Here is a 21,625-nt window from a genome sequence, read left to right on the forward strand (position 1 = left end):
TGTGTGTGTGTGTGTATATATATATATATATATATAGATCACTTCAGTGATATTACTGAAAATCCCATCTCCATAGCAGGCAAGTTCGATGCCAGGGCAAATGAGTTTAATACTTTCCCTTACCCCTGACTAAATGCAGATTTAAGGAAGTAAATATACCCCATGAAGCAACATCTGCTACTGGATAGGTTCTGAGAAACAAATCATATAAAAATAGAAATGGGTAAAGAAGTAAAAGAGGTAATTACACATGAAAGACGTTAAGTAGACTGGAAAATAGCAACTGTAGGTAGACAATATCCTGGGGGAGACAAAACTGCTAGGTGGTGGAGGTAATGGGGGAAGATGATGTTGGACGTAGTCCACCATCCACTTTTGAGGATCTTGTTTAAGGATCATTAATAGTGTGTTAAAGAAGAGTGAGTGAAGTGGCAAATTTGATAAGATGAAACATGATATAGCTTGCAAGAATCTTCATCCAAGAAGGAATACATGATCTGGATGAGTTGATAAGTTCATCCGGTAAGCAAAGATGATGAAAGATCTATGGAAGAAGTGTGGTCTTATGGTAAGAATAAACAATTGTGAAAACCCAAAAATGGAGCTGTGCATGCCAAGTAACACCTCACTGCTCAAACTGGACACAAAAGATGATCAGGATCAGTATAATCATAGAAGGCTAAGATCAACAGAAAAAAAGGAAGTAAATGAGCAGTCAGGGAACAAGATCACACTTGAAGGCAAAGGGCCGGAATGGATGGATGACACACGCTTGATTGAGGTTGATGAAGAAGTGTGGGAGACAACAGCAAAGGAAGGGGAGGTGACATTGAAAGCCTGCACAGAAGTAGAAACCTTGTTTGAGCAGGCCAAAACGGAGCCACCAGTAGTACATTGAATGGTCTGAATCAAAGAAGAAGACGAGTAGGAGGATATGCATACAGGTAATATCCTTTCCAGTTCTGACTGACAGCATCTATAGCTTCTGCCAAAGGATGAGGAACATGAAACCAAAAACGGGGAAGTTGTGCATCAAAATGTATGGCAAAAGCATCCACATCTGGAATACCCCCAATGAGCACACAACACCCAAAACACCTGTGGATCTAATGACCACTCTGTTGGGAGAATCTTGTCGGGCTAAAATAATCGGTCTACGACCAGATTCAGGGCACCCAGCATATGATATGCTAACAGTCTGATATGATGATTGTGGACCCAGTAGAAGAGATACAATGTTCAGAAACAAAGATCTTGTGACCTGGTAGCCCTTGCCTGGTGAGACACTATCGTGGAATTGTCAGAGTGGACCAGCACCAAATGTCCCAAAACATCCGACAAGAAGTGAAGTAGAGCACAATGAACTGCCAGCAACTCCAAGACATTGAAATGTAGGGATGATTCAGCCAGTGTCCAGTGACCCAAAACCTCTTGAGCATTGAGATATGCACCCTAACCCCAGAGGAAAGCATCTGTAAAAAAGATGATAATCTGGTTGAGGAAGTGGAAAAGGAACTCTAATGGTAGTATTGGTCTGATCCAACCACCAGGCAAAGTCAGCCTATAGGTGGGAAGACAGGGTAATAGGAGCATCCAAGGGATCATGAATGAGGCTCCTTTGGTCAAGTAACACCCACTGAAGGTGACACATGTGGGCACGACCAAGGAGAATGAGGGCTATGAGAAAATCCCATGTTCCCAAAAGATATAGGGTCTTTCATGCAGTATAGGAGGGAGAGGCCAATAGATCATGAATGAGACATTACATATCCCATAAACAAAGGGGAGAAGGCTGGGCCCAACTGATGAGGGAATTGAAAAACACACCCACATGAATCAGATATTGTGTGGGTATAAGAAATGATTTCTCCACCTTGATGAGCCGACCCACTCTGGCAGCCTCTCAAAGAAGAAACTGAATATGAATAGCAGATTCGACCTGAAAGGAAGCCAAAAGTAGCCAATCATCCATGTAATGGTGGAAACAAAGGCCTCTGGCATTAAACGATCTGGCTATTCGACAGAAGGCAGAAGGAGTCGAGGCCAGGCCAAATGGTAGAGCCTGAAACTGATAAACATGCCCCTGATAAACAAAACAAAGGAAATGTTGGGATGCCTGGGAGATAGAAATGTGTAGATAGGCATCCAACACATCGACCTTCATCATCAAAAACTTGGGAGTGAAAACTCACCAAAGAGTTAAGTAAGATTCCATCATAAATTTGGGTACGATCAGGAAATGGTTCATGGACAATAAATCTACAACTGGTCACCAATCTCCCGCCTTTTTAGATACAACAAACAGATGGGAGTAAAACCCCAGCTGTGAAGGTTCTCCAAGTTCTATGGCCTATTTCCAAAGTAAGTCCCAAACTGCCTCCATTAGATACTGGCAAGAAACAGATATCCCTTGGTGGGGGAAAGGCAACAAGATGAGGAGAGAATGGGGGAGGAGAATGGAAGTGAAGGGCCAGACCCTCTGAAAGAACCTGTGGGACCCATGAATCCATTGTAAATGGTGTCCACATATGGTGAAAATGGAAAAGCCTGGCCCGACTCTGGGGCTGAGTCACCAACACTGTAATCCTCTGAGTTGGGAAAAAAATCCAAACACCACTTTGCATAAAAAAGATGCCATGCACAAGGTCATGCAGGGAAGCAGCAGTTAAAAATACAAGAAAGAATTGCATCCTGATCCAGAAGGTCCCAACAGCATATCAGCCACATCTGAAGAGCCAGGGCTAAAGATAAAAGGCATGCTATTGTAGTAAACAGAAGACCGCAAAGATCATCAGAAAACCCTTCAGGAGACAGTTGAATTGCCTGAGCCAGTAAGTGCATAGTCGATAATGCACGCAGAATTGTGGACAACATCAGTGTGAAAGGGGAAAACTGAGGTTGTGAGAAATCCACCAATGAATTAGGGTTCAAACCCCACAGTGTAATGAAAGATTCCAAGTGTTGAGAATCAAGCTAAGGGAAGGAATATCTATTAAATGTATAAGCATAATCTTCAGATGTAAGAGGTGGACGAGCCATAGTAACTCCCAATCAAAGTTGATCCCTAAAATACTGGGCATGAACCCCAACATCAGGTGAGGGAGAGAACACTAAATATTGGCCCATAGATTCTTCACCAAGGAGGGCAGGTTGGGATTCATAGGAAACAGGAGATAAAGATAAAACAGCACAAACCTGATTAATTAATTCCACAGAGGATGAAGGTGGTCTGGGTAAATCCCCCGACACCATTCGTGACTGGGAAGAATATTTGGGGGGGAGGAATAGACTGATGAAATACTCATCCTTCCTGTAAGACACCCCATGAGCAGTCACGACAGAACATTCCTTGTGTGGTAGTGAAGGTTGCATGAAAGTGGACATTTCTCATTGAATAATTGCCAACATGTCCTCGGGCAATAATTGAGTACTCAACCTGGAAGTAGTGGTCGGGAAACCCGCAGCATCATTAACAGCTGTGGTAGTTGTAACTACCTGAAACTGCGAGTGCATATTTACAATTCCAAACTTGAAGCAAAAAAAAACAATTGGAAAAGTAAAAAAGTTTAAAAGAGCAACATTTTCACAATTCAAAACATAAAAAGTTAAAAAAAACTAGCAGAAATACCGGCTCAAAGGGCAGGTATAACTGCTAGTTCATGCAGAAGGTTATTGGGCCTGCGGCCTTTTCTGGAATTGTCTGATAGTTCTAGAACAATGCACTCATACTTGACATTCAATAATGTTCACCATCCATGAGAAAAAGGATTTTATTGAAATTTTAGTTTAAAAATAAGCTATCATCACAGCATTACATCACAGAGTAGATTTTATTGAAGTATTTCCTTGTAGAAGCAGTTATCAATGAAAATGCCTTGCTTTCCTGTTGCAATACTCACGAAATTTTCACTAAAGAAAAACAAATAATTTTTTATATTTGAAACTTGCTCCTTTTTTTGTAAATTTTATTGTTTAAATCTGAAATTTACTCCTTTTTGTTTGTAATTTTTATTGGTTAAATCTGAAACATATCATTTTTGTGGAAATTTCAATTGTTTTATTTATTGCTCAGATATAAAAGTACTGCCTAGTTATAAAAATATTACCCAGTTATGATTGGTGCAGTAGTTTCCGAGATCAGAGTTTTGAACGTATACATCACAAGCTCCATTATAATAAGATATGAAAGAAAAATTAAGTCTGTAGTATAAAGGAAAACATTGACAAGCTTGCAAGCAGAAACAAGCACATCTATACAGTACTACCGCAACAGTGCATAACTATGGTCATTAGAACAAGCATAGCTGATGATGGAGGGAATAGCACAAACAAAAATTATTTACAGCCAATGAATGATGACCAAGTGCAATGTATGTAATCTTCAAGTCCACAACAGACACAAGATTATATAACTGCAAAGGACTACTATATAAAATATGACAAAACCTTTTCTAAACTCGGTAGTGTTTTATCACATTTAACAGGCTTAAATGTTGAAAAAAAACAAGATTTACCCCTAATACCTTTTGAATACTAGACACTGATAAAGTACATTCTACATGTATATATATCAAAATGAATAAATTACAAAAATGAGAGCAGGAGGCCTAACCCTGTCACCCAAGTAATTTCTGGAAACTACTAAAAATGAATATCACAAAACAAAACAATTTACATTAAATAATAAATAACCCATTTTAGTGAGCTTTGACACTCTATAACAAAAACAACATAATAATAAACTTACAAATAAAATGTTCCACTCATGAAATAAATATTGATGCTAGAGTGAAGGAGTTAAACAATCTAAATATGAATGATAGTTTATTCTATAATTATCTTACATGCATGATATACTTAATTTCTTATTTTAATAATGTGTCCCTAGATCAAAAACTAAATGCTAATTTCAAATGTACTATATTCACAAAATGACTCAAACCTGGAAATACATATAGAGGACAGAGTATGGGAAATACTGATATCTTTTTTAAAATCCACAAGATTAAAACAATATAAAGATTAGGCTTATAATTTGTCATACCAATTTCTAAAGCACAAGATGAGAACACAACCACACAGTTTTACGAAATTAAGTTGTAGGGGTATTTCATTAATATTTACTGTCTAAATTTCATTCCTTGCATAGATTTAGACAACATATAAAGAAACTGGAATAAGCAGCTTTTTCCAAACAAATAGTGACTGTTAATTTTTCAAAACTGCTAAACAAAAAATCACATAATGACTGATCTTGTCAAACAAATTAGAATCTTTATATCAAGCACCAGTCTTATATTATCAAAACTTAGACTTTTACAATGTTAAAAAATCAGTAGTGTGGTGCACTTAGATCAAACTAAATTAATTTAAGAACAATGGGATAGTTCCACAGAATGCCAGGAGATTTAATCAGAATATTTACCAAAGAATAATACTGAATCTCTGAAAAATCGAGACTGAAAGAGAAAGAGTCTGGACACAAGGTAATGCACAATATGCACACATTTTATCAATTCACAAAAAAAAATAGTGTGTGTGTGTGTGTGTGTGTGTGTGTGTACTTGCTGTTGTCACTGCTTACTCTTCTAAACTGTTAAATCCAACATTCTTTACTTTGCAATAAATTTTGTATTTATCCAGAGTAATTAGTGCTATCCACATGTCTGGTCATTCTCATTGAAGAATAGAGAGGCTATAACAAAGATACCATCTGAACTACCATTAAAGGACACTGCTGTCGACATAATTGCACAACATGCAGCACTATATCAATAATCTCACTGGCATAACAGGTAAACTCCAAGAGAATGACAAAAAAACGAACAAGGGCATCTAGAATGAGATGAGCTTCACAGCTTTCTCAACCTTACTGTGTGAAACTTGCACATATATAGAATAAAGGATAAATTCAGAGTGAATACTATCATAACACAAGATAGAAACACATGATATATTTATGTACCACAGAAAAACTATCTAAAATGTAAAGCAGAAATAAAATCCTATGACTCAACTTGTGTTAATTTAGTGAAGACAAATTTCAGAATAAGTGCTGAAAGTTGTTTGTTGTATACACTGCAAGGTTATGAATATAATACCAGAAAAAAATTCATCATAATAAATATATAAAACCTACTCTCAACTAACATTAGTGACCAATGCAAATACTGTGGGATTTCATGTTGTGATATCAGTTATCAAACTTAAATTGCCAAAATACATGAACAGGAACAAACTTTATATACTGTTATATATATGAATTAAAATACATAAGTAGGAACAAACTTGATATACTGTTATATATATATGAATTAAAATACATAAATAGGAACAAACTTGATATACTGTTATATAAATGAATTAAAATACATAAATAGGAACAAACTTTATATACTGTTATATATATGAATTAAAATACATAAATAGGAACAAACTTGATATACTGTTATATATATGAATTAAAATACATAAATAGGAACAAACTTGATATACTGTTATATATATGAATTAAAATACATAAATAGGAACAAACTTGATATACTGTTATATAAATGATTTAAAACACATAAATAGGAACAAACTTGATATACTGTTATATATATGAATTAAAATACATAAATAGGAACAAACTTGATATACTGTTATATAAATGAATTAAAATACATAAATAGGAACAAACTTGATATACTGTTATATATATGAATTAAAATACATAAATAGGAACAAGCTTGATATACTGTTATATACCTCAAGACCTTGACTATTAACATAATTTTGTTAAACATCCCAATCACCTAGGAGTATCTATTCACTCCCATACACAAAAATGCAGAATCTACTTCATGTGATTATTCATTCCAACTCAATTTTTTTATAAACAAATAATGAAAGTTTTCCAAATCACTGATTATGAGTTAAATTTATGTACTTTAGGTTAATTTTTCATATTTATGCTAAGTGCATGGTTGCCAAAAATTAAATATGAAAACTTTTTTACTTGAGAATCAAGAAGATTTAAATATTTTCTAGAAACTTCACTTCATTATTCTTTCCACATGGGCTTGGTCAAATCAACTGAATTCATAACCATTTTAAACTCATTCAAATTTCCATACTATAACTTTTAATACAGTATATGCATCTTCACAAAATAGGGCAAACTTTCAGTAAACATTACAAAACTTTTGTATACAAAAAATTAAATTCTTTAATTAAATATTTTTAATAAAGATTTGTCTGTGAATATATTGAGTAGTTTTGTTTACTAGTCTGAGTGCAAAATTATTTTCATGTTAAGATTAACGATAATTTAATTCATCTGAAAATTTTTTAATTTCATTTTTGTAATCTCTAAGACCTCCTAAATAATTATAAAACATTATTTTTAGTAAAACTATATTTTATCTACCCTAACTCTAAAAACGAGGTTGGTCCATTTGACTGACCTTGTAATGACCAAAAAAAGGGAAAAAAAATCAAAATAATTCTAAATTACCCTTTTTTTTCTTAGTGTGTTGTTTTCACAAAGCTACACAAGGGGCTATCCGTGCTTTTTTTTTAGTAGAATGACTTCAGATTGTAACATAAGCCTACATTTAGTTACCCTAAATAACTTTAAAGACGTAACAGTATACATCTGTTTATACTTATATTTTACTGTTTTATTGCCCTTTGAACCATCTGTAATTTAATATTTGTAAATCGATTAGTTAACATGGTTACCCTATCAAATTACATAATGCACAGCCTAATTGCAAGCTGCTCATAAGTGTACCTCATGATAACTTATTATCATTATTCTTAATTTTATCCAACCTAAAAAGTTTCTAATTTTTACATTTTAGTCGCTTTTATAAAAATAAATAAAGACTATACATAAAGATCAAGAAATACAGAACTTACCTGGATCTTCTTTTTTCTTTGCTGTCAATTTTCAATGACACTTTTTTTATACTAATGGTACTACTCCATTAAATAATTTTCTATTTAATTAAATAATGCACCAAATACCAGAGAATAATAACATGCAAAAAACAGACTATGTCTCATAACTATCACAATTTTTCTGGCTTTCTAACTATGCAACAAGAGCCATAAAAATTTCAGTTCAGCTTGTCAATTTGTTTCCATTGGGAATAAAGTTTGAACTGGAAGCAAAACAGATAATTTTCTATACAGAAAACAATGTAATATAAGATGTTATTTGATAGATTAAAATCTTGGCTTTCTGTTGGTTATAAATATTATAGTATTAAATGTCAGAGAACTATTGGCAATTTCTGAAAGAGAGGATGTGACAGGTGGGCACGGCAATTAGGGTCTGATTCTCTATTTGATGGCTCTATAACCAAAGAAGATTGAAGGCTATACAAATCTTGCTTTGCCTGAGCAATGATAACATTAATATGAGTGGTTTATGTTAAATTTCATACTTCTTGAGAGGTGGTAAATAAATTAGAGAAGAAGGGATACCTAGAGTGCAAATGTCAAAAGTCTCACACCAGGGGAAATTAAAGATTTCTTTTAATATTGCCTTCTAAAATTAAGAACTTGAAACCTATATAAAGTTAAAACTTGGATTATTAACTATGTTTTTAAGCCAAGTTTATTTACATAACATGATAAAAAAGTAGTTTAATTAAGTTTTGAATGTAACTCACTAAAATCTTCTGACATGCAATGCACACAAAATGATGCCCATTCTGAAAGAGATAACTGAACATTTGTTACACAAACTTACTTGACTCCATACAGTTTGGATCAGGAAATGTTTCTTCATCCAACTTCAGAAGTGTGGGGTTGTAGCATGTATATATATTCTTGATACAGTCAAGTCTTCGCTCAATTTCAAGTCTTAGGTGCTGTAAGAATCATAACTAAAACATTAAGCTCTTCTGGGTTAAAAATAATAACTTACAACGATACTGAGTATTTTGTAGTTTCTCAACCTTAGGATCATCTCAGAGTTGTGTTTTAACAAACCTAACTCTGAGGTATGAATAAAAAACTAAACATCATTAATTAATTCAGAAATAATATTTAGGTTAAATACAACAAGAATTCCACATAAAACAGAGATTTTCAATATGTCTAAGCAAATTAGCTGTAAACAGTGTGACAATAAGTTATCAAAAATGGTAATTGTGTTGTTTTACCCACTATGAAGATAAAGTTTAATTTTTTTCAATTACTAAGCAACAGTTTGTCTTCATGTTTTTTGCGAATCATCTCTACACAGTTGTTTTGTATTAGCATTTACTTCTTTTTAAGTTAAAACACTAATGACAAAACTTCAAACAAACACAAAATGAAAATGGAGAATATTTTCTCAAGTTCATTTATACCTAAAACTAAATGTGTTGTTTAACACCGAGAAAAAAAAAGCAGTAGCTTCAGCACATTAATTTGTCACAGTTTCATGTAAAATTCCAAAAGGAAACCTTATTTTACAGATTAAGAAATCCAAATGTAGTAATTTTAATAACGATTCAGAAAATTAAAAACCTATGAATTTACCTTAGGTGCATCATTTCCAACTGGAACGTGAGGCCCTCTTCTAGATTTCAAGGAAAAACGAACAATTTGTCTTTTTGCAAAAATGAAAAGCAGAACAAAAGTCTGTAAATCAGAATTAAGAATTATAAATATATTTGATTAGCTTGTAAATCATTCATATGAGCAATTACAGGGAAATAATAAGAGTTCATAATCAGGTATATAACCCCACTCATACATGCAACTACTAAAAAGCACACTTTCTGTTAAACCTCACATTCTTTATTTTATAACTTAGATAACTACAGTGCTAATTTTGGGGAATATTAAGAAGGCTTATTCTGCAAACAGAAAGGAATAAATTTTCGTGATGTGTAATAAGTTGAAACCATAAAAAGAACGAATAAACAATTAAAACTGTTCAGTAAACAAATTTATATAAAAATTCTTGAAAATCTTATATTTTTATGATGATCATGAACAACAATATATTGAAACTAACAACTCTTACATAAGATAGCTGAAACAACTCAAAATACATAAATAAAAATATTCAACAGGCTGACTACATAAATTTCAAGTTTGGAACTGGAGAGGTTAGTTTTAGAACTTTACAGATTAGATATGCAGAACTGTAATTATCAGTTATATATAATTTATCAAATTCCCCAATGTATGCAAAAAAAAAAAAAACAACTGTAAAAACACCAAAATACAAATTATAATATACACCAATGCATTACAAAATGAAAGATATTTATACAATTCATAAAATAATCTTTATGTTCAACTATCTTTAATAATCTTGGAAATTTTACGTTGTTCATCATTCCACTTACGTCTGATGCAAACAAAATACATGTATATAAAATACACGTATATCAGGGCTCCAAATAAGCTTTTACCATAATGTGTGTTTTACTTCTACTTCTTAAAATAAACCACAATGTTAAAAAAATGTCAATTTACATATTTTTTAGACATCAGAGACTTTTTTTTGTCCAACACCTCACATTCTGGCACTGTTTTGCTGTGTTTACTAGGCACTTGTTTTTCTTACTTCCATATGAACATCCTATTAAGGACTACTCAAGGTAATACAGGATAAATTGATGCTTTGTTGATGTCAAATAATAACATTAGACTGGTATAATTTTCAGGTAAATGCCATAAGAAAACTTGCAAGCTCAGTAAAAAAACAGAAAGAAATAGTGAATGATGTAGAAGCATAATATTTTATTCAATTCACTATTTCCTCTGCAATAGACTGTAGTTATGCTAAATCATAACTGTTCAGGAGAGCAAACCAAAGAGATATAGTAAGCCTCCTATTAGTGGTGTAATGCTAACAGTTTGTAGGATATGATGCAAACAACTTTACATCAAAGCCTACAAATCACTCTTTCTCTGGGTTTAGTTTGTTTGACCGAGTGCGAGACCACAAGTCTTTGTACTATAACTTTTAATATATATTTTGCATGTTAACAAATTTTGGCAAGCTTTCAGTAAACAATACAGGTCTTTTGTTTACAACAAATCAGAATTTTGAATTAATTATTTTTAATAAAAATCTGTCAGTGAATAATGGAATTCAAAGTGTTGCCTGCTCCAAGTGCAAGATGATTTTCATGTTAAGATTAAAAACACTTTTCTTTATCTAAAAATGTTGAAGTTTCATTTGCATAATTTCTAAAACCTCCTTTATATTTTATGCTATTTTCTCTATCCTAACTCTATACCCATTCAGTCAACTTGATAGACTTGGTAACTACCATAAAAAATATGAAATAAATCAAATTACTCTTTTCTTCTTTCTAGAAATAAATTGTAACATGAAACTAAAACTGTTTATCCTAAATAGCTTAAAGTTCATGGCAGTATACATCTGTTATGCATTTTATTGTTTTATTGCCCTTTGAACTGCATATAACAAAGAATTCTGCCACTCTCTTGGCGAACATGCAGCTCACACTACCATATCAAATTACATAATGCATGAGCTGCTCGAGCTTCTCATACGCATACCTCATGAAGAATATTTTTTTCCTTATCGGACCTAATAGGTTTCTAATCTTTACATTTTAGTTACTTTTACAATAATAAAAAATACATTTAAAAAACAAGAAATATAGTACTTACATGGGTTCTTGTTTTGTTGGCTGTCAACTGTTAGGGAAACTTAAGCCTACTTTTTGTATACTAATGGTATTACTACACCAAATAATTTTTATTTAATTATCAAATAATGCACCTAAAAACACAGCATAATAACATGGAGCAAACAATGTCCTATAACTATTGTAATTTTTCTGCCTTTCTAACTATGTGACAAGAGCTTTAAACAATTCAGCTAAGCTTGTTGATGTGAATAATGTGAGCAAAAATTTCAAACTGCAGGTAAAACAGACAATTCTCTGTGGAGAAAACAATGTAACATATGTCATTTGATAACTTAAGAATTTTGATTTCTGCTGGTTATGAATATTACAGTACAAAATTTCAGAGAGAACAATTGGCAATTTGTGAAATAGAGGATGTGACTGGTGGGAGTGACAAAAAGGTCCAATTTTCTAGTTTATGGCTCCATAAACATACAAGATTGAAGGCTATAAAAATTATGCTTAGCCTGAGTGATATCTATATTATACTGTGTAATTTATATTGAAATTCATACTTCTCAGAGAGTTGGAAAATAAATTAGAGAAGAGGGAAGACCTAGAAGTGAATATCAAAATTCTCATACTAGGGGAAATTCAGGATTTTTAAAAATATTTCCTTATAAAATTAAGAATTTAAAACTTATATAATATTACAATTTGATTTATTAACTATGTTTAGTTGCCAAGTTTATATGTAAATTATAATAATAAAGTAGTGTAATTGAATTTTGATGTAACTCTAAAAAGTAATGACTGGTGCACTTTGACCTTCCCATAGCAAAATGAATAACCTGTCAATCAGTTTAGAGAGAATAATCACACATACCTTGCATTTGTTTTGTTACCTATACAGATTACTGCTCCTTTTGAACAGGCAAATAGTATGTACAATTTTTTATTTCAAATGCCAAAAAGCAAATTATGAAAACCTATATAATAAATCCAACATACCAAAACTCCAAAAGCAATAAAAATGATGACAGCAATGCCAGAGAGCTGATCGGCCATCTCCTGTAAGGTACATTGTACATGGAAGAAATGTAAGAGCTTGCAGGGATGGCTATGTTCATCTTAGTTGACTTGCAATACAGGATATCTGGTACATGATATCACCAATGAGTGGAAGTTCTGAATACAAATAATAAAAAAGAAGTCTAAAGTGAAAAACTTCAACAATACAACTCTTGTTGGAAGGAAAAATAAAGTTAGAGGTAGAAGCCTACATGAAAATAATAGCAGTCTGAATTTCTTAACCTTTTTTTCATACATTGTGTTTAAACAAAAACAAATACAGTCAAAATGAATGAAGACCATCAATTACATCCACTCCGTTTTTAAAAACAAATATTACTAGCTAAACACATATTACTTGAAAATGAGTTATTTACATTCTTTAGATGTCATGTAGAAAAAAATCTTAGATAACTACATAGCTCTTTATAAACTAAACAAATAGGTCATATAAATACACTACAGTTATAAATTTGTATATTATAAAAATAATTTGTTTCTTCATTTAATTGTTTTTCTAACAAGAATTATTTAAATATCTAAACTCTTAAGTCACTTATACTTTACAACCAATAACAGATTTGAAAAGTTAACTTCAAAATAACATAACTATAGATTACAAATGTTAACATATAAAAACTTACAGTTTGAGCCCAATCACTTTGCAGACATTAAAACCTTTTTAGTTAAGATTTTATCATTCAAGCTTAAAAAGAAAAATGATATTTTGGCAGCTTTTTCAAAGACTATCTGAACATTTCCTATTTGGTGACTCACTAATGTTGAGATGATCACGAGATCTTTTTCGTCTGTTTTTAAAAATGAAGTAATTCCCCACTGACCTTGTATTCTTCAAAAAAATATTTTAAAATAATAAAAATGTTTTAATATCACTTACAAGGGTTATAATGTTTTTAATTAAAACATATCATGATTGTAATTAGAAATAATTAAGTAGTCACTTAGTCAATTTATACACATACATTGTTTAAACATGATAAACATAAAACAGTCAATAAATAAGAGTTTGAGTCATTGTAATATTTTGCCATTTACTATTAACTAAGCCTTATTAATGACCAAACAAAAGTAAAATGGGCAACAACTGCCTAGTTGAATGACACTTGTAGAGAAAGTCTTGAAGGACTAATCTACACAAGTATTCAGGTAAAAAGGATGATATTTTGAAAGACCTGCATCTTTCAAAGTATTGTTGTTTCTACCTAAGCTTTTTTTTTATATATTAGTCCTCCAAGACTTTCTTGGTAAGTATCACTCTCAACTACAGAGTTGACTGCTACCTGCAGCTCTGCCCATTCAGCTTTGTTCGTGAATATTTTCCAAGCCATCTATAAAAGTAAACCTTACTAAGCTTATCTGATGTCTTCTCCTTGAAGAAAATATCTGTATCCTTCAAACAGATATATAATTTAACATAAGCATTTATGCCATTGAAAAGAATACTTAAAGAAACTACAAAAAAAATTCCCAAACTGTTTTTTTGTTCCTAAGTCTTCCAAACTTTCACAATGAATGCCTTTGGTCAATGCTATAGGAGTGCCAACTAGAAATTTTCTCATGAAACCATAAAGCCACTACTCAAACTTCTTTGTTTACTTTACTATGACATGAAAAAGTGGTCTTTTCAATATAAAACCTTTAAATTCTATCTTACAGTGCTTAGATTTTGCCATTAAAATAATAAATGTTAAGCATTAGGTTGTGGAAAGTTTAGTTTCACAATAAAAACAATTTCAGTAGGTTCAATGTCCATCAGATGATGAAAATACAGAACAATTCTTGTAGAATAAAAACACATATGGATTAAATGAGACTATATCAAAATACGAGTAATACAATAAAATTCAATCCCAATAATAGGTGGAGTAGGCCTAAACCAAGATAAACGGCATTATATGTGTGTGTATGTGTATTTGTAAAGAAATTAAGAAGGGTGACTCATAAACATCAAATCATTATGTCTTTTATGAACCTGAATGTACTATTACTTAAGCTCTAATACAGACATAGTGATATTGTATAGCATATTAAAATTGTTATAAGCTATATTTTCAATGCTTAGGTTTAAATGTTTCTTTGCTAGAGGGAGCAGATAATAATGATGATACTAGACCTAATGAGTTCAATAAAAGTAGCTCCTAGAATACCTAGAAAGTTCAAGAAGTAATTACCTAGAAATTCTGTAGAACAAATATGAGTAATCTGCATGAAGAATGAATGAGTAATCAATAAATTTTTCGGTTAAGTGTTATACAGTGAGAATTATTGCATCTATTTAGTCACTCAATTTATTAGCAAGTAATTCTGTAAGTGTTTTATTTATCATTTAGGTATAGGTAATATTAGTACTTTCATTTCTGTTCAAAGTGAAAATGTTTTTGAACTCAGACTTACAATTACAAGAGAAAGTATACTGCAGCAAACTTTAAGAAACAGTTTCTATTATGTGGACTAGATGATTCATTATTTTTACCAGATAACCCAAAAGAACCCTTCCAATGAAAAAATGTTACAATTAGTGTTAGAAATGGGACATTTTGTAGAAAAGAAAATATAACTTGGTCTAAAGTTGAACATCAACTGTTTAAGATGACTACAACATGGGCAAGAAGGAGAATTGAAATCTTGCTAAAAATAATGAAACAGTTAAAAGAGGTGAGGAAGAAAGTGACAGAAAATTAAAAGATCAAGGGGTAAGAGATGGAAATTTAAGAGCAAATAAAAAAAGGACTTATAGCCTGAAGAAAAAAGAACAAATATATATTAGATGGAAGTGAGATTTATAAAGCTACTGGGTATGCCCAGATGGATTACAACAAGTTTTAAAAAGTGGAGAAAGACATCAACAAAGTACAGAGAAGCTATAATGAAAAAATTGAAGAAGTACAGAAAGAGATAGTTGAGGCAGAATAGAATGTCAGTGACAAAATAAAACATCTACAAAATAAATTGGTAAATACAACGATTATACCAGCAACTCCTCTTTCTGCACTTTCTGAAAAATTCCAAGCAAAACATCATCTACTACGAAATATGGAATAGGACAACTTATATGGTCTATAGATATTACCACTACTGCTATGCCATCTGTTTATTTCAGAATCTTTCTGAATTACTCCAGCCATGTCATCAACAAATTCAACAACATTGCTCAATTGAGAAATCAAAGTACTATGATGGAAAGGTATCATGGGAAGCTTATTGTGCTCAGCTCAAAATAATTTCTAAAGTGAACAGGTGAAATAGTGAACAACAAGCTGTTAATCTTGCTGCCCATTTAAACATCTGTCAATAGCAATAACCTGAATAGTGGCCAGTTGCCATAAGATTGGAATTTTGCTAATGTTTCTCATTTTGTCAAGAGAGGTAATTACAGGCCTACTAACCTAACATCAGTTAAAACAAAGTTTTTGAAAGTCTGATAACAGATGCTTTACAAAATCATTTAACAAAGTTAAACATTTTATGGGATAGTCAACATTGTTTCATTATGGGAAAATCTTGCCTTACTAATCTTTCAACATACTTCAAAGAATGTTTATGTACTTGAGGGTATAGGTGTAGATTTGATGTATCTGGATTTTCAGAAAGCAATTAACAAGACACCACATAAAAGGCTTGTTAAAAAAAGTTATCTGTATGGGTTTGGGGACAGGTTGGCTAACTGGATAGAAAAGTGGCTAAACTAAAGGAAGCAGAGGGTTGTTATAAATGGAGTTTAGTCAAACTGATTTAATGTCACAAGTAGGGTACATAAGGCTCAATGTTAGAACCTTTGTTCTTTTTTTTATTTACATTAATGACAGAAAGAAGGAATGGTCAATAATGCTGATGATGTTATGGTTTTGATTATTGCCGACTGTGAAGAAGATGCTGTTGCTTTACTAAAGGATTTGGATTATTTGGTGAGTTGGCTGAAAAAATGGTGAATACTTTTTAATTATAATAAATGCGAGGTACTTTAAGTGGGGTATCATAATTTAAATTATAAGTGTAATTTTGATGTGAATAACTTTAACAATGTTATAGAAGAAAAGGATCATTCTCTTAAGCCATCCATGCAGTGTTCTGTTGCTAGGATCAGGGTAAATTGAATTGTAGATTACATTTACATAAATACTGAAGACAAGTTTTAAAAGGTTATAATTTCATTATATAGGTCACTGGTTAGGCCATATTTAGGGTATTATGTTCAGTCTTGGGCTTCTTACCTAAAAAAAGAACACTGAATTTTTTGGAAAGAGATCAGATGGGGGATTATTAAGACAATACTTTGGATGGAAAGGTGGTCATATGAGGATAAAGATCTCTCAAAGATTCTCTTGTGAAAAGAAGAGTTAGAGGGGATCTAACTGTGGTGTTTAAGATTTTTTAAGGGAATTGAGACTGTTACTGCATCATCTTTTTTGTACTTAATGATGATAATGGTAAGACTAGGAAACAACAATACAGATCTTGCTGGGGTAGGAGTCATCTTCAACTAAGACAGTCTTATTTTTCTAAAAGGGTAGTTAATCTTTGGAATGAGTTGCTTTCATATGTGATGACAGTACATTTAAGAGGTTTTACATGAAAGCTTGATGAATATTTGAATGATACAGATTAGCTATGAGCACTTTATTTTTAATTTAAAGTTTAATTTAGTGGGTGGAATGGCTTTCCATTATATGCTATATAAGTACCTGCCATATCGAACAAATTTGGAGTAACACACCAGAAAGAAGTATCAAGAACAAAGTTCAGAAATAGAGAATGGAGGAAAGAAGAGACCTTGGCCTAATATGCAAAAGATCCAGAAAGGCTTGCCCAATTATCTTACATTATGCTCCACTTTGGTATAGATTTTTTGGTAATTGACCAATTTATAGATGCTATAACAGATAAGAACATGAGTATTAGGTTAAAGCAAAGTGAATGTACATCTTTAAGGAAGATCTGCAGTAGATGATTGAACTTAAATCCATTAAAGTCTCAGATTAACAACTAAAGGTTACCATCTACAAGTTATGGGATCAGATTGAGTAAGTTGTAACACCAACTCCCTTTGATGATAGTTCAGAAGAAACTGAAAGAATTATTAAGACAACTAGTTACAATGAAAGGAGGAAATAAACCACAATATAATAGAGTAACTTGAAAGGACATATGGCCAAGAACTGCAGAAAAAATAGCAACTGGGGAATAATAACTCCTCCCAAAGGGTGTCAGTAAAAGTGAAACTTTACAACTGTGGGAAATAAGGCCATTACATCTAAGCTAGTAAGGAATCAATAGCTGTTATTAACCCAAGAAGAGAATGCCCTAAAGATATGTCTCCAAGCCCATAAAGATGAAAAAAACAACAAAGAGCTAACTAGACATAAAAAATGGGATGAAATTCAGTACAAAATACTCCAACTACTTCAAATAAGATAAAAAGTTAATTATTTGAGGAAACTTTTCCATAATGAAAAACCTTGCAGAGTGTTGATCAACACTAGTTCAACCCAATTTTTGAATTGAAAGGTGAAGAATTGCCTCCAGAGATAAAGAAAGATGAGGAGCTGATGCAATCTACAGGTGAATATAAAATTTCACTAAAAGAGAAGTTGTAAGTTACCCTCACTGTACAAAGCTTCTCTATACCTCATAATTTGTGGGAAATTGACAATGACGAAGAGTGCATATTGGGATTTGACTTTATGCAGAGACATGGATGCTAAGTTATGCTAACTTCATAGCTTCACAATTTATGACCATGAAACTTCTATGTATTACATGGCAATTACTACACCAGAAGCTGAATTTCTAGTGACAACAGGGAAGGTAGTCGTTCAACCACCAAGGAGTTGTTAGCAATAACTCTCCATCTAGTGACAGGGGCATAGTGGAACCAAAAAACTCTGGCATGTCCTGAGGGAATAATGACTGGAAAAATTCTCGTAGATCTGAAAAATAAATGTGTCATACATGACTTTACCCGGGAAAGATTGAAAATTAACTTGTGATAAAATGGAAAAGTTACTATGATGTTAATACAAACAAGGCCAGATTTCATTAAGGTGACTTGGTATGACTGAACAATTCCTGTTGCAAGGAAGGACAAACTCCAAGGTTAAGTAGGTGTTGGGAAGGAACATATGTTGTAATGTAAAAAATCAAAGATGTGGTTTACTGATTCCAGAAAGCATGGTGGTCCAAGCCAAAGGTCATTGAATTGATAGTATTTAGAAGTATGTCAGTGAGAAAACAATCAACTGTTAACACCAGAAAAAAAAAAAAAAAGAGTTTACAAAGCAGAAAGTAAACTTCCTGTCAAGACCACTTCCTGAGGATCACTGTCAGTGGATTCACTCAGCCACAAAGGAAGAACTTTCCAAGCAACTAGGCAACCATTGAAGATAAAAGACAAGAAGTCATCCCATCTGCATACTATAGCCCTCTGCAAAGAAAACCACCAAAATGACTTGGTAAATGGACAGTTAAATGTACTGTTTTGTGTGTTAAGATTTTTCCTGAGATTGCACAAGCCAGAAATGAAGCAAAATTGTAAACTTTATTTTCAATGTTTTGGTTTAGATGTTTCTTTGCTAGAGGAAGGTGCTAATCATGATGATGACACTAGATCTAGAGTTCATAAAAGTAGTCCTAGAATACCTAAAAAGTTTATGATGATGTAGTAATCTAGATATTTTGTGGACTTTAGAGAGAGTGAAAAAAAAACATTATAAATAAAAACAATGTGTGTGTGTGTGAGGAATGAATGAGTAATCAATGACCATTTCAGTTCTGTGTTAGACAGTGAAAGTTATCACATCTATTCATCAACTTGAACAATTAGCAACTTTATAAATTTTGTGTTTGTCAGTTAAGCATGAGTAACATTTGTATCACAGGTTCTGATGGAAGTGAAAACATTCTTTGTGAGTTTTGGCCTACAACAGTACATGCCTGTAGAAAACATTAAAGAAGAAATAAACTAATTTTTTATTGTTACATCATATGTATTTTGCATTATTTTAATCAGATATCCAAATTGATACATTACAACAATATGAAGACTTAGTTATAACAATAATTGATATAATAAAACTTATGAATGATGACTGATAGTGAAAACACTAATGGAATTATTCATGAAAATCCAAAATTGGCAAAAGCATATTTATTTAATATAAAAATTTAATTTCTGCCTCACACATAATGTTTAGCTCTAAAACTAAAAAGTAAATCCCAAATAAGGATTTAAAATGTTAATATTAGTACCAAACTTAGACTAGCAATAGTAGTTGCATTAGCAACAAAAACGTTATGTTAAAAATAAAAACACCTGCTGTTTCAAGTGTTTGTTTGTTCCCTATATTTGCGTAAAGTTATGAAACTTGTAAAGTCAGCACTACACCTCCCTAATTTTGAACTGTTAGTGTTAGATTAAAATTTAATCCAAAAGAAAAGCAACTACAACTAGTACTACTACTAGTCAACTCCATCAACTCGTGAGATTTTACCGACACGCTAAACACTGGCGCTTGTCCAACATCTGCTGTTAAAACTTAAACACAATTTGTTATTGTTACATACACGCTAGTGTCAGTAGCCAGTTTGCAACACAATATATTAAAATTAAATACTTATCATCAATTTTTAAGTAAACCAAACAGTGAAACTCGTTTTTTCATCGTTTGACTTTCAGTTTCAGTTTTATATCCATAAACCTATACAGTATATGACAAAAGGTTATCTAATTAAATAATAAATGTGAAATACTTACAAGACACACTGTAACTTGCAAGTCTGCTGATATGTTTTTATTCAAAATTCAAATGTTACTAATTTAACAATCTTATCTATGGAATTATAATTTATAAAGTGTAATAAACGTGCTACACTATACACGTTAACTACGGCAAAGATATGGCTTACCGTACTTCCTACGCTTTACTACAATAGGTACCTGTATTATTATTGATTAGTTGCAACGTATCTTAAACATTGGATGACGCCGTTTTGTGTCTTCCTTGCGCACATAATCAAATGTTAATTAAGAGTCTTGAAAGTGCAATAATACTAAATAATAAACATTAGTAATTAAAGCAAAATAATGAATACTTGCAAAACTGGTAGTTACATATCTTAGCTAGCCGTATTTCTCTAAAGTTTTGGCAGCGATATTTCTGCAGATTTATACGCTAGAATCCGGGTTTCGACACCCGTGGTGGACAGAGCGCAGGTAGCCCTTTTTGTAGCTTTGTGCTTAATAATAAACATCAATGTCTTAAGTATTGGACAAATTTAATGCTATTATTGGCATACATAATTCCAAAATAATTGCACTTTCTCAAAACATTATGAAGCTTTATGAAAAATAAATGGAGAGAGGGTTCTTTATGTAAAAATCTAAATTTATTTATCAACTTAAGCTTTAAGTTTAGAGTAGTTAGCAAAACGAATAAAATTAAATAATTGAATGATTACTGATCATAATTTCCCGCCCAAGGGAACACCAAATGTCGTGGCATAAAAATATCTAAATATTGTTACGTCTCCGTTCGCTAGTTAATTTTCCGTAACTTCGTTCCGACGAAACTTTAGCGACACAAGTCCTTTCTTAATAAAACTGGTTTATTATTTCTGAATATAACTTTACCGATACACTTATTTTCAACAGTCGCTCTATAATAAACGCTAGAACGTCTCACGTGCTCGTGCTCGACAATACTTAGTTCAATTACACGCTCTCCGACTGCAGTTCAATTACTCACTACACTGTTCTCGTCACGTTGTGACCATCTTATATATACCAGACTACCCCCAATCTAGTAATCTCCCGATAATTCACGAAAGTTCGAGAGAAGGAGTGGCGTGATACTAGTCACGTGACTTCGCTGAGGCAACACTGCCTTATAAACAACTAACTTATAAGTAAACTCTTATGCTACCTATTTCATACTCTATAA

At 32.2% G+C, this 21,625-nt stretch overlaps 2 protein-coding genes across 7 annotated transcripts in view; one reads left to right on the forward strand and one right to left on the reverse strand.

The window, feature by feature from the left end:
• Positions 1-20,832, reverse strand: part of LOC106459329 (uncharacterized protein C1orf43 homolog) — a 38,414-nt gene extending 17,582 nt beyond the window's left edge. For 3 of the 6 annotated variants that reach the window (XM_022385800.1, XM_022385799.1, XM_013918949.2), the window contains exons 1-4: positions 20,440-20,610; positions 12,609-12,785; positions 9,520-9,621; positions 8,744-8,864 (exon numbers count right to left, since the gene is read on the reverse strand). In XM_022385800.1, the coding sequence (XP_022241508.1) occupies positions 8,744-8,864; positions 9,520-9,621; positions 12,609-12,665 (280 nt within the window). In that variant the 5' untranslated portion in view covers positions 12,666-12,785; positions 20,440-20,610. Of the gene's footprint in view, positions 1-8,743; positions 8,865-9,519; positions 9,622-12,608; positions 12,786-20,439 lie in introns of all 6 variants that reach the window. The other 3 variants (XM_022385801.1, XM_022385802.1, XM_022385798.1) reach the window with 3 other exon arrangements.
• Positions 15,279-21,625, forward strand: part of LOC106459330 — a 44,890-nt gene continuing 38,543 nt past the window's right edge. Inside the window, exons 1-3 of the mRNA XM_022385786.1 lie at positions 15,279-15,344; positions 16,496-16,594; positions 18,170-18,248. Coding sequence (XP_022241494.1) covers positions 15,279-15,344; positions 16,496-16,594; positions 18,170-18,248 — 244 coding nt within the window. The remainder of the gene's footprint in view (positions 15,345-16,495; positions 16,595-18,169; positions 18,249-21,625) is intronic.

This window comes from Limulus polyphemus, unplaced genomic scaffold (assembly GCF_000517525.1).
Source record: "Limulus polyphemus unplaced genomic scaffold, Limulus_polyphemus-2.1.2 Scaffold593, whole genome shotgun sequence".
In the NCBI taxonomy this organism is placed as follows: domain Eukaryota; kingdom Metazoa; phylum Arthropoda; class Merostomata; order Xiphosura; family Limulidae; genus Limulus; species Limulus polyphemus.